We start from the raw sequence: 12,686 nt of genomic DNA, 5'->3' as shown, positions 1-12,686 counted from the left end.
GTTGTCCTAAATGACCGATGATGATAAATAGAATCCACCTGTGTGTAATCAAGTCTTCGTATAAATGCACCTGCTCTGTGATAGTCTCAGGGTTCTGTTTAAAGTGCAGAGAGCATAGAACACCAAGAAAACCAAGGAACACACCAGGCAGGTCCGAGATACTGTTGTGGAGAAGTTTCAAGCCGGATTTGGATACAAAAAGATTTCCCAAGCTTTAAACATCTCAAGGAGCACTGTGCAAGCCATCATATTGAAATGGAAGGAGCATCAGACCACTGCAAATCTACCAAGACCCGGCCGTCCTTCCAAACTTTCTTCTCAAACAAGGAGAAAACTGATCAGAGATGCAGCCAAGAGGCCCATGATCACTCTGGATGAACTGCAGAGATCTACAGCTGAGGTGGGAGAGTCTGTCCATAGGACAACAATCAGTCATACACTGCACAAATCTGGCCTTTATGGAAGAGTGGCAAGAAGAAAGCCATTTCTCAAAGATATCCATAAAAAGTCTCGTTTAAAGTTTGCCACAAGCCACCTTGGAGACACACCAAACATGTGGAAGAAGGTGCTCTGGTCAGATGAAACCAAAATTGAACTTTTTGGCCACAATGCAAAACGATATGTTTGGCGTAAAAGCAACACAGCTCATCACCCTGAACACACCATCCCCACTGTCAAACATGGTGGTGGCAGCATCATGGTTTGGGCCTGCTTTTCTTCAGCAGGGACAGGGAAGATGGTTAAAATTGACGGGAAGATGGATGCAGCCAAATACATGAACATTCTGGAAGAAAACCTGTTGGTATCTGCACAAGACCTGAGACTGGGACGGAGATTCATCTTCCAACAGGACAATGATCCAAAACATAAAGCCAAATCTACAATGGAATGGTTCAAAAATAAACGTATCCAGGTGTTAGAATGGCCAAGTCAAAGTCCAGACCTGAATCTAATCGAGAATCTGTGGAAAGAGCTGAAGACTGCTGTTCACAAACACTCTCCATCCAACCTCACTGAGCTCGAGCTGTTTTGCAAGGAAGAATGGGCAAGAATGTCAGTCTCTCGATGTGCAAAACTGATAGAAACATACCCCAAGCGACTTGCAGCTGTAATTGGAGCAAAAGGTGGCGCTACAAAGTATTAACGCAAGGGGGCCGAATAATATTGCATGCCCCACTTTTCAGTTTTTTATTTGTTAAAAAAGTTTAAATTATCCAATAAATTTTGTTCCACTTCACGATTGTGTCCCACTTGTTGATTCTTTACAAAAAATTAAAATTTTATATCTTTATGTTTGAAGCCTGAAATGTGGCGAAAGGTTGCAAGGTTCAAGGGGGCCGAATACTTTTGCAAGGCACTGTAAGTCGCGCCGGAGTATAAGTCGCATTATTGGGGGAAATTTACTTGATGAAATCCAACACATAGAGCAGATATGTCATCTTGAAAAGCAATTTAAAATAAAAATACAATAGAGAACAACATGCTAAATGTTTACAGTATGATAATGTGACATGATGCATGAACAACGAAATGCGAACGTGGCCGGTTGTTAATGTAACATAGCTTTTAAGAGTTATTCAGATGATTATAGCATAAAGAACATGGTAACAAATTTACTAAACCATCAGTGTCACTCCAAAACACCAAAATAACATGTGAAATGATATAATAATGTGTTAATAATTTCACACATAAGTCACTGTAGAGCATAGGTGTCAAACCAGTTCCACAAAGGGCCAAGTGGGTGCTGGATTTTGTTCCAACCGATACCGTGCAAACAGTTTAAACAATGAATTTTCTGTTGAAACAAGCAGCACCTGACAAAGTTTAACTGATTATCCATGTAAGAGATCAGATTGGTCAAAAGGTGTCCTCTTCATTGGTTGGAAGGAAAAATCGGCACCCACTTGGCCCTTTCTGGAGTCAGTTTGACACCAGTGAAGTATAAGTCGCACCCCCAGCGAAACTATAGGGGGTTGGGGGAACTGCGACTTATAGTCTGAAAAATACGGTAAGCCGATACATCTAAAAGCTGGTCATTTTTCACCTAAATCAAGAAAAAATGCTGACAAATCATGTTTTCAACAATATCTATTCTTGAATTAAGAACATTTCTGACAGTTTTTTTAAAATATTAAATACACAAAGCTTTCGCTTAAAATAAGCCTGTTAAGCTTATTTTCAGCTGGCTATTTGTTTTTAACAAATCTAAGCGAGTAAAATTTCTTGAAGCACTCGTAAATACAGTAATTTCACTTATTTCTAGTAGATTTACAATGAAAATAAGGGAAGTTTCAAACCCCCGGCTTTAAGGAGGTGGAGTTTTGCAAACCTTTGTTTTTAAAAAACTACTAAAGAAACATTAAGAAAGCTTCAATCATCGCTTAACTATCCAAGAATGCAAAAAAATATGTTCACGTAATGTTAAAAAAATAGCCTCGAATGCAGCAGTTCCAAAATCAACACTACAAACTTTCAATTAAAAAAAGAATATTTACTTACGTTTGATCATGGACGGACATGTAGAAAACTTCTCCTCAGACACATGCTGCCATGTGGCTGCACACAACTTAACTGCACGCCGCTCTCTCACCGTTAACGTCTTCGCCGTGTCTGTAAGCATTTATTTATGCTGAATTCATGTTGCACGTGTATGTTTATGATGTAAATTGTTTATTTAGCACCTTTGGATAACAGTGAGAGTCCAACTAGATGTAAAAGAGTGCTTATTCACCACCACAAAAGCTTCGGGACGGGACATTAATAAGACCAAACAGGTTGGGTGAACGGGGGTCAGGTCTACATTTGTCACGAATATGACCTTAATTAATTGCTAGGCTAAATGATCAATGCAAAATAAATCTTTATTGACTTATACTAACTTTCATGTGTATTGGTTTAAGCTGTTACACCGTTCCATTCAAACCTTTGTTTTCCAAAACTACTAAAGCATTTTGAAAACTCACAGAATAAATTTATTTTATTTGCAAATTTAACTTGAGATATTTGAACATAAACTGTATTCATCATCAACATACATACATTCATCATCATCATCATCATCACGGCTCTTGCGTTGGGCTGGTTTCCCGTCCCATTGCGTAGAGCTGACCAGGTGAGTTAGCAGATTTGCATCCTTCAAGGTAACACTTGTTAATAATCTCTTAATGATCCAGGAATGCAAAGAAAATAAACATTTGTCTTAAGACCACTCAACAATGTCTGTCTAAATAAATAAATTAAATATTATACAACTGAAAAAAACTTCTTAGTCGGGGGATAACAAAAATAAATTAAAAATGGAGCCTTCCTTCGGGTAAAACTGATTTTGTCCACAAGCACAGTCAAACTCAACAAAGAAGGAAAACACCATTAAGAGCACATAAATAAAATTAAAATTGGAGAGAAAGTGGTAAACCTCGGTTCACTAAATTTCTCAGTTTAATTAACGTTAACAGTAGAAAACACATACAGGAGGACACTGCTCTCTAAGCAACTTCCTACTCGAGTTTTGTAGGTTAGCAAATTCATACAGTCCAATGTTATGCTGACTCTGCAGGTCAGAATTTCAGTCGCAAAATTAGTAGTGTGCTCCCCACCTTCACAACACTGACATCTTTTTACATTAGTTACTGCGGCGGCTGCTGCTGGCTTAAAAAAACCTTCTAATATCCCTCCTCTTTGAAGGGGGCGGAGGATTCGGCATGTTGTCGACATGTTATATTTCTGTCGGGGCTGTGAGTGCGTGTGTGTGTGTGTGTGTGTGGGGGGGGGTCAAGTCATCATCCAATGAAACATGCTTTTGAGGAACAAACTGGCACATTCAGCAAGTGAAAAGTAAATGTAAATCTTAAAGCGTAAAACGTAATGAAAATAATACACTTAATAATGATAGGGTCATTTCTACCCTTACAACATGTGGGATGACAATCTAAATTACCGATATAACAAGTAATTATATAATGCAAATAAGGTTGCTTAAAAGTTGGTGGGGACAATTTGAGCATCTTGAAAAGTTGTTAGTGTTATGTCCCACACAACACGCAAACAATAACCAAATTAACTGACAAACTATTCAACAGCACGTTTCCAAACGCAGCAGTTCTAAACTACATTTCCCACAATGCCTAGTGCGGCTAAGCTCACTGATAGCTACCCTAATAGCGAGCACCGGTCGCCGAGGCAAAATCAAATATTGCTATAAAAGTTTACAGTCATCGGCAGCGCAACAATGCGACGCCAAACGGGATTTTACAATTCACGCCAGTACAACGCTCCAACAGAAGTCTACGGTTGCCAAAAAGTAAGTTTAACAAGTGTACCTGTAGTTTGTGAGCTCCTGTCGTGACGAAGGTTTGTTTGTGAATGAGAATTGATGGTAAACGCCATGTTGAAGACTGTCTGTGACTGCACACGCATGCGCAAATTTATATCCACAGTAGAATAATGGTATTTTCGACTTAATTACTCTTTTGGGTACATGAGGATTTGGTTATATATGTATTGGTCTTTAAAAAAACTCTTAACAACGGGGAAAAGGCAGCACAGTGTCAGTCAAATTAAACACACGCTATTTGATCCCGTGAAAAATAATGAAAACCGGACATTTTCATGAATTTATAAAACCCGACCGGACGCCACGGACAGGACGTGAAAAGTGGACATGCAAAAGAGGACGTTTGGTCACTAATATATTGCGCAGCATCGATGTGTTATTTCTTCGTACTAGCCAATACCGATGCCTGCATTTTTGTGACGTATCAGGGTCCCTTCCGATACTAGTATTGGCGCAACACTAGTGTAAATCACCAATTTCATGACGATACCATCGCGATTCTTGGAACGACACAATATTTTCCTGTATTACCAAGTTTGCCTCAATACAATTTAATTCAAGGGCCTTCGATCAAAATAATAATTATGTAAACATTTTGCAGTTACATGTAACCTAAAGCAATCAAAATACCAAGCAATTTTGACAATTTTGTTACTGAAACTTTTCAGACGTTTGAATGACACGCCATTTTGTTAAACTAACTTATTTAACTACAATGTTTTGCGTTTTGAACAATTTGATTGAATCATTGCGTAACTATTCAATGTATTAGTCCAGATTGATGTATCATTACACCCCTGGTAAGAATTTATTGTGTTTTGCTGAATTTGGAAATTGAAAATGTATCACATTTTAATTTGATTACCAATTACATTAAAGTGTGAGATGTACTTTGTATCATGTTATAACATAATACTGATCTTATTTTTTCCGGATTAGGCAGCATGGACATCCATAGAAAAACAACTTTTGAGACACAACATAGGTATGTCAAGGTATAAAAGATAATCAGGTATTTCTTACCCAAACTACAAATTTTACCCCTCAGTGTGGGCCAGACAGTCAGACAGCCCCGTGAGTCAAGATCATTGCTTGTTAGTCATGGTAAAAGCTCTTGTACAAATACAATTCGCACGTTTTGGCTGACGGTAAGTTGATTAAAAGTGTTCTCATAGTGTATTTCTGCCATTTACGGAGTGCTAATGAAAGAGAGCACTTAAAAACATGTGAAGTCATCTACATGAACAGATTTATGTTGTAACAACTTATTTGTAATGTATTTTGTAATTGTGTATGTGTAATGTAATTTGCAATACTTACCAAATGTGGACTAAAAAGTAACACCCCTACTTACACGGTCAGTAAAACATGGCTAAAATGGAAGTAATGTAAGTTTTTTTTTTTTTTTAATCTAACTGTATGATTACATTATTGAAACATGAATGACCTCATCCATGTATTTTTGAAACAATGCGGTGCTACTTATATTTAGATGGAGTCTGGACAGCATGTACTATGCGAGTCAGTGTCGGACGTTGTGGTTAAAAATGTCACGCTTGTAATTAGGCACGTTAATACCCTGTAAAATCATCACCATAGTGATAGCAACACAAAACAATTTTTAATGGGCTATGTAATCTTATGACTTTATACTTTTATATTATCCAATTACATAATGACTATGATTATCATCAAGAGCAAATGTGGAATATGGTTTGCATTCACAAGAAATATTAAGAGTATTCATTTTAAGTGTTATCTTATTACACAACCAGGGTGAGGGTGACGTTTCACATCTTTCACATTGGTGGCCCCATACTTTACTGTTGCATTCCTTGGAGTTGGACAGGAAGTCCAGTTGTCAAGCTAGCAAGACATTAAGCACGCACATATTCAAAATGAAGATGAGGAGTAAATAATTTGACATAATTGCTGCTTATAAGGATATCCACAGTGGTTTGGCTCACTAATAATGTACAATTATTGCCTCTCTTTGCTTTATTGTTTTTGTTATTTTTAATGAATATGCTCAATTCTCAAACTGGGGTCCCCAATGTCATCGGAGTGTGCGAGTTTATCTACATTTATTTTAAGTGCAGGACAAATTAATTCCTTTAATCCTGACGGTTGTTTTTAGACCTCTTTGATTCAGTTTTCATTCTGATGTCATTTTACTTTCACATTCACCGTTGCAAAATCTGTGTAAATTCAATGTACATATAGAGAGCTGTATTCAACAGAAGTTGAAATATTGATTGGTTACTGACATTTCAGATTCTGTTCGGGTGAAAAATAACTGGGAAAGCAGTAATTCAGTATGTCCTTTTTTTTTTTATCTTAACGAATCCTACAGTTTCATGTAAACAAGTGTTTCCCAACCTTCTAAGAGCAAAGACATTCATTTAAAACTTGCCAACCACTTGAAAAATATTTCAAAGTGTTAGTACACAGGTTGATTCTGTACCAACTTCCCAAGGGTGTAGGTTTGCATAGGGACGGTAGGGACATAACACTAGCAACTTTTCAGGATGCTCAAATTGTCCCCACAAACTTTTAAGCAACCTTATTTGCATTATATAATTTGTTCTGCTATATAGGTAATTTAGATTGTCAATTTGTTTCCCCATATGTTGGAAGGATACAATTGACGCTGCCATTACTAAGTGAATTATTTTCATTATGTTCAGACTTTAACTATATCTGGATCTGCCGGCCCATTTTTTTCCCCTCAAACGCATGTTTGATTGGCTGATGACTTGTATTTAATTTCAACATTACATATTGAAAAACATTTTTATTTGCAGCCTATGCTGATATTTTCTTCCCAGATAATCAGACATGAAACATAGTCGAGATAAAAAGTTATTTGTTGAGTTTAGCTGTGCTTGTAGACAAAAACAGTAGTGTTTAACCTTAAGGCTCCCTTTTTATTATACCCTGACTAAGTTTTTTTGTTATATTTATTTAGACAATACTGAGTGGTCTTGAGACAAATGTTTATTTTTTGCGTTCCTAGATAGTTAAGATATAGTTAGCAATTTTGTATTTATTGTGTATTTTAATATACTGTAACTTGTGTGCAAATACTGCAATTTAAATTTGCTGATAAAATCCAGACATTTCTTTATACACAAGTTTTCAAAATGTTTCTTCATTAGGTTTGAATTAGAGGTTTGAATCGAACGGTGTATCACCTGAACCAATACACGTGAAAGTTAGTACAAGTCAATATAGATTTATTTTTGCATTGATCATTTAGCCGAGAGGTCGGCAACCCAAAAAAATAAAACGGCCATATTGGATAAATAAATAAAGCCTTATATAAGATTTATAATAAAGGTAAAACATGCTGTATGTATCTAAATTAGCTATATTAGCCTACTATCAAAATGACTAAGTTGGCTACAAATATAGTGCTGCAACTCGAGTAATTTGATTGGAAAAAAGCTTCGAATGAAATTTTGTTGCTTCGAGGATTCATTTAATTAGAATGGCTTTGTTAAGGTTTGTTTTGAAAGTTTTTGCATTTCGGTTTATTGAGTTGGGTGGATACACTGCCTTCTAGTGGCAACAGCAAATATGACAAAACTCATCTAAAATGGCTGGATCCAGCTGCTCCCTGTTAAAACTAACATAAGGTTGTAAGTTTTTGTTTGATCTAATATGATTATGCATTCATAATTTAGTTTGGAGGTATATTTAGCTGTTTGTCTGTGAACGATTTGTTAAGAGCATTCAATTTTATAGCATTTAAGCTAGATGACTTTTGCTATGCAAGTTAGCCAATTGTTCTTTTGTTGTATTTCGATCCTCATGAATTTTTTTAGACCATTTGAGGCTAAGGTATTTTAATTTGTTTTGAAATGCATTTATTGGTCTTGTGAAATGAAAGTGCATTTCTGCATTGTCTGAGAAAAAAAAAACACTTAGGAATTTTATTTTGTATTCTTATTCAAAGCTCTTTTGAAAGAGCAATATTAGCAAGCCTTTGTTTTACATCTCCTAAAATTGATTCTGCAACGCATTAAACGTTCCCAATCTGATTACTCAAACTAACTGATAGCTTAATCTATTACTTAGATAATCGATAGCTTCGCTATACAAATACACGATGAGCCTCCATGATTAAATGTTCATTTGCATCCTATTGCGAATGACTCACCACGTGACTACTGTGTCGTTCTGTGCCGCCGCAAGTTTAACTTCATTACAATGTTAATTAATTAGAAGAATGTTTGTTTCATGTTTGTCCTTCTACATAAACCATATTAAAACAAAAAATGTTACTCTCCCACATATTTTTCCATTTTCAAACATTTTTGAAAAAGCTCCAGGAGGCCACGAGGGCAGCGCTAAAGAGCCATATGCGGCTCTCGAGCCGCGGGTTCCTGACCCCAGATTTAACCTATCAATTAGTTTCATATTGGCGACAAATGTAGCCCTGACCCCCGTTCACTCAATCTCTTATTAATGTCTCTTCCCCAGCAAAAAGTGTACATGCAGATTATGCTGGTTATATTGTCCATACCAATTTTGAGACCCTCGCCAAACCTACGCCCTTGCTACTTCCAACTAGCATGGGAGGATTTCATTTGGCACGTAAGGTAGTTGAATCAGTACTTACACTTCTGTCAGTCCCTTTTGTGGACAAAAATACCTGTACGTACAGTGTGTTCGTTATTTTTGCCAACTTCGTCCCTGGTTTTATTTCGAAAGAACTCCCAACGGAAGCAAAATAGCCACCACCTACTATCGCTTGACAACTTTACACAACTCTAAACACAGCTCTCGTTGCTCCAAGACTTGGGAGGAACCCCCAGTGCGAGTGACGCGAGTGGGGCCGAAGTATTCAGTGTACCCCCTCCCCGTCGGCTATCGGGAACAGAGGAGCGGCCGCCGAAAAAACTTCCCCTGCAACTTTGGCCGCGTCGATGTCGCTGACAAGCGTCTGTATTTTTAGCAGTGGCCGTCATCGCGCTGTGACTGGCTGGCCGTGGGCTCGCTATAAAGGACCCGCTTCGACATGCAGCTTTACAACAGCGCCTTAACGCACTACCCACGGTCTTCCAGCAAAGTCACCGTCACTCTATCCGGCGGAACCGTCAGCCCGACTGAGGAGGACGCGCCTGGACCGAGCCAGCCACACGCCAGCGATCCAGCAGCCACTTCCGCAAACATGCCTGCCTTTTCTTGCTACGAAGCCACCGCCTCCTCTTCCAGGCACAGGCCCGTTTACTTCACCTCCACTGCCGAGTTGCGCATACGCAGAGCGGACGGAGTGGAGAGGACTGTTCCAATCCAAATCACCAGGGTGCGTAAGCCTCCATCCCCTGGAGATGAATTGCGGGACTTGATCAATGAGCTCAAAGACGGTACAGATGGACTTTACCTGGATGACCCCCCTGACAGGGTTCTTTTTGAGGAGGACGCCAGAATAAACAGGCAGGTACCTGAAGAGGTTCCCTGTGGAGCTCCTGTGGAGTCTGAATCTCACTTGAATGATGAGTCGGCTACATCAGACTTTGAGCTCAGCGTCCTGCATGAGCAGAGAAGGGACGACAAAGTGATCCAAGATGACAAGGTGGTCCGGGACGACAAGGTTGCCCGCTACCTGGCCGAAGTGGAGACACAGAACAAGTACCTCCAACAGAAGCGCAAATTTCGCTATCACATCATTCCAGATGGGAACTGCCTGTACCGGGCTGTGTGCAAAGCCACGTATGGCGATCAGGGAGGTCACGGGGAACTACGGGAACGAACGGTCCACCACATCGCCGACCACCTGGACCAGTTCAACCCTGTCATCGAGGGCGACGTGGGCGAGTTCCTCATCAATGCGGCGCAGGACGGCGCCTGGGCCGGGTACCCCGAGCTTCTCGCCATGAGCCAGATGCTCAATGTCAACATCCACCTGACAACTGGGGGCAGCGCTGAGAGCCCCACTGTGTCCACCATGGTGCACTTCCTGGGCGAGGAGGACACGTCCAAGCCGGCCGTCTGGCTGAGTTGGCTGAGCAACGGACACTATGACGTCCTTATGGACACCCACGTGGACAACCCAGAATACGAGGACTGGTGCAGAAACTCCCAAATGCAGAGGAGACGGGATGAGGAACTGGCCAAGTCCATGGCAGCGTCCTTGTCCAAAATGTACATTGAGAACATTGGGGCCGTGTAAAGGCGTAACGACTTGCTTTGATTTGTGCCTTAAGTGATTTATATTTTTATAAGATGTGATATAACTAAGTGCTGTGCACATACTTGACTGTTTTTATTTGGCAACGTTGCTACATTACTACTAGTATGTGGCTGTGTTCAATAATTGATCTAGTAGTATGTCAGGAGTTTGCTATTTTATTTTTTTATGACTATTTGAATGTTTTGCGACAAGTGCCCTCTATGTATCCGACAATACATTTTGAAAAGCGGTGAGCAACCAATGAAAATGATGACGCACAAAATAAATCCATGAATTTTGACATGAAAATATCTTAACCATAAGTACAGCAACATAGATTTGACAAAGTGCTTTACTTCCGTAATTTTCTGACTATAAACCGCTACATTTTTCCTTCATTTATAATCCTGTGGCTTGTATTCCAGTGCGGTTTATTTGTTGATTTATTTGGGTTAATAGGTAAAACTTTATTTGACAACTGCGTTGTAAGACCGTCATAATTATGACTTGACACTATCATGGGAATAACTGAATGCTTATTACAGATGTCGTAAGTGTCATCCGGCAAATTATGTCACTAACTGCATTTATGTCCATTTCGGATTTTTTACATCCATTCAAAAGTGAGATAATTTGACGGATAACACTAAATGACATCTGGTATAAGCATTCATGAATGCTCATGACAGAGTCATATCATATTATTACTAATTAATGACAGTCTTATGGCGCTAGTGTCAAATAAAGTGTTACCAGATACCATAACTAGCATTCAACGACACAACTGGAACATTAACTGAAGAAATTATTCGCACAGAACATGAATTTTCATTGTTATTTACATCTGTAGCGCTGCAATGCATGCTAGGAGGCATGTTGGACGACAGCAGTGTTGACAGTAGGTGGCCAAAATGAAGCTTCTTGAAGCTTTGCAGCCAATAAGTTCAAAGCTTCATGGTGGCTCATTTGGTCTTATGACAGTCGTATGATGCCTTTAAAAAAAATAAAGTGTTACCAGTTAATATCTTGATGTAAACATCCCATAATACAGTGAGGACAGCTGCGGCTTGTAGTCCAGTGCGGCTTATCTATGAACAAATGACGTTTTTGTGTCAAATTTGGTGGGTGGCGGTTTATAGTCCGATAATTACAGTATTAATTTAGTGCTGTCAATGTTAAAGGATTACCTCGGATAGCACTGTGTGTGTGTGTGTGTGTGTGTATATATACATATATATAATATTCATATTTTCCCCCTCATGAGTTAATACTTTTTAACGCAAAAGATTTGCTGAGTAAAATGACATTAGTTGAGCAAAATGGTTTCTTTTAGATTAAAACATTTTAAAGATAAACATTTATTCTATAAACACTACTTTTTAAATATTTTTGTATATACTGCATTTGTTTGTCAGTGTTTTATACAATTTACAGCAACTGATAACTATCTTGCATGACTTTTTTTTTTTTTCCTCAAATGAGATATTGTATGCACTTTGACAAACTACAGTACAAATCCAACAACTTGGATAATACAGTACTTAATTCTTGAACGGATAGAAAAAACAGCTTTTTCCTGTGGTCTTAATACTCTTTGATGTGTAAAAAATGCTCTTGTATTTATTTGCTGCACTGATTTTTAATGTGGTCTTGTAATGCTGTAAACTACTTTCGATTATATTATAGCAAGTGTTTTTTTTATTTAAAACCCATTTAAGTTTAAAATGTTTTCAACTGATGATGTATTTTACTAAGATTAACTGGAGCTGACAAGTTCAGAAAAGTCTTTTCTAACGGGAGAGCACCTTTTCTCCCCGTAATTGTTGCACAAATAAAAGTGTCCTTATAAGTGACTCATCCACGTTTGACTGCCTGTGCATCTCTGCGGAATGCTTGGAAGTGTTTTTTGGGTCAGGCTGCCTGTCACTATTGAGGGCTTTGTGAATAGTTACAACAAGGTTTTGTGCGTGTGTGTATTTTTAAACTCAATGAACAAACACCGCCAACTGGGGGAATCTGCTAGCTCATGATTCCAAAAAGTTCTCCAAGTCTTCTGGCCTAGTTTTGAATAATGCCACAATTCTGCATTTGTGACATGTTCTCAGTGTTGCCAATTTAGCAACTTTGTCGCTATGCTTGGAAACTTTTCTGACCCTCTAGCGAGTCGTTTTC

The 12,686-nt window shown here is 38.7% G+C and overlaps 1 protein-coding gene across 3 annotated transcripts in view; it reads left to right on the top strand.

Annotated features, from left to right (window-relative positions):
• The window catches only part of LOC130908543 (OTU domain-containing protein 1), a 15,097-nt gene extending 2,411 nt beyond the window's left edge, over positions 1-12,686 (top strand). Inside the window, exon 2 of one of the 3 annotated variants that reach the window (XM_057824082.1) lies at positions 9,407-12,686. In XM_057824082.1, coding sequence (XP_057680065.1) covers positions 9,407-10,514 — 1,108 coding nt within the window. In that variant the 3' untranslated portion in view covers positions 10,515-12,686. Of the gene's footprint in view, positions 1-9,137 lie in introns of all 3 variants that reach the window. The other 2 variants (XM_057824081.1, XM_057824080.1) reach the window with 2 other exon arrangements.

Source organism: Corythoichthys intestinalis, chromosome 20, assembly GCF_030265065.1.
Source record: "Corythoichthys intestinalis isolate RoL2023-P3 chromosome 20, ASM3026506v1, whole genome shotgun sequence".
In the NCBI taxonomy this organism is placed as follows: domain Eukaryota; kingdom Metazoa; phylum Chordata; class Actinopteri; order Syngnathiformes; family Syngnathidae; genus Corythoichthys; species Corythoichthys intestinalis.
This window is presented reverse-complemented; position numbering and strand designations above follow the sequence as displayed.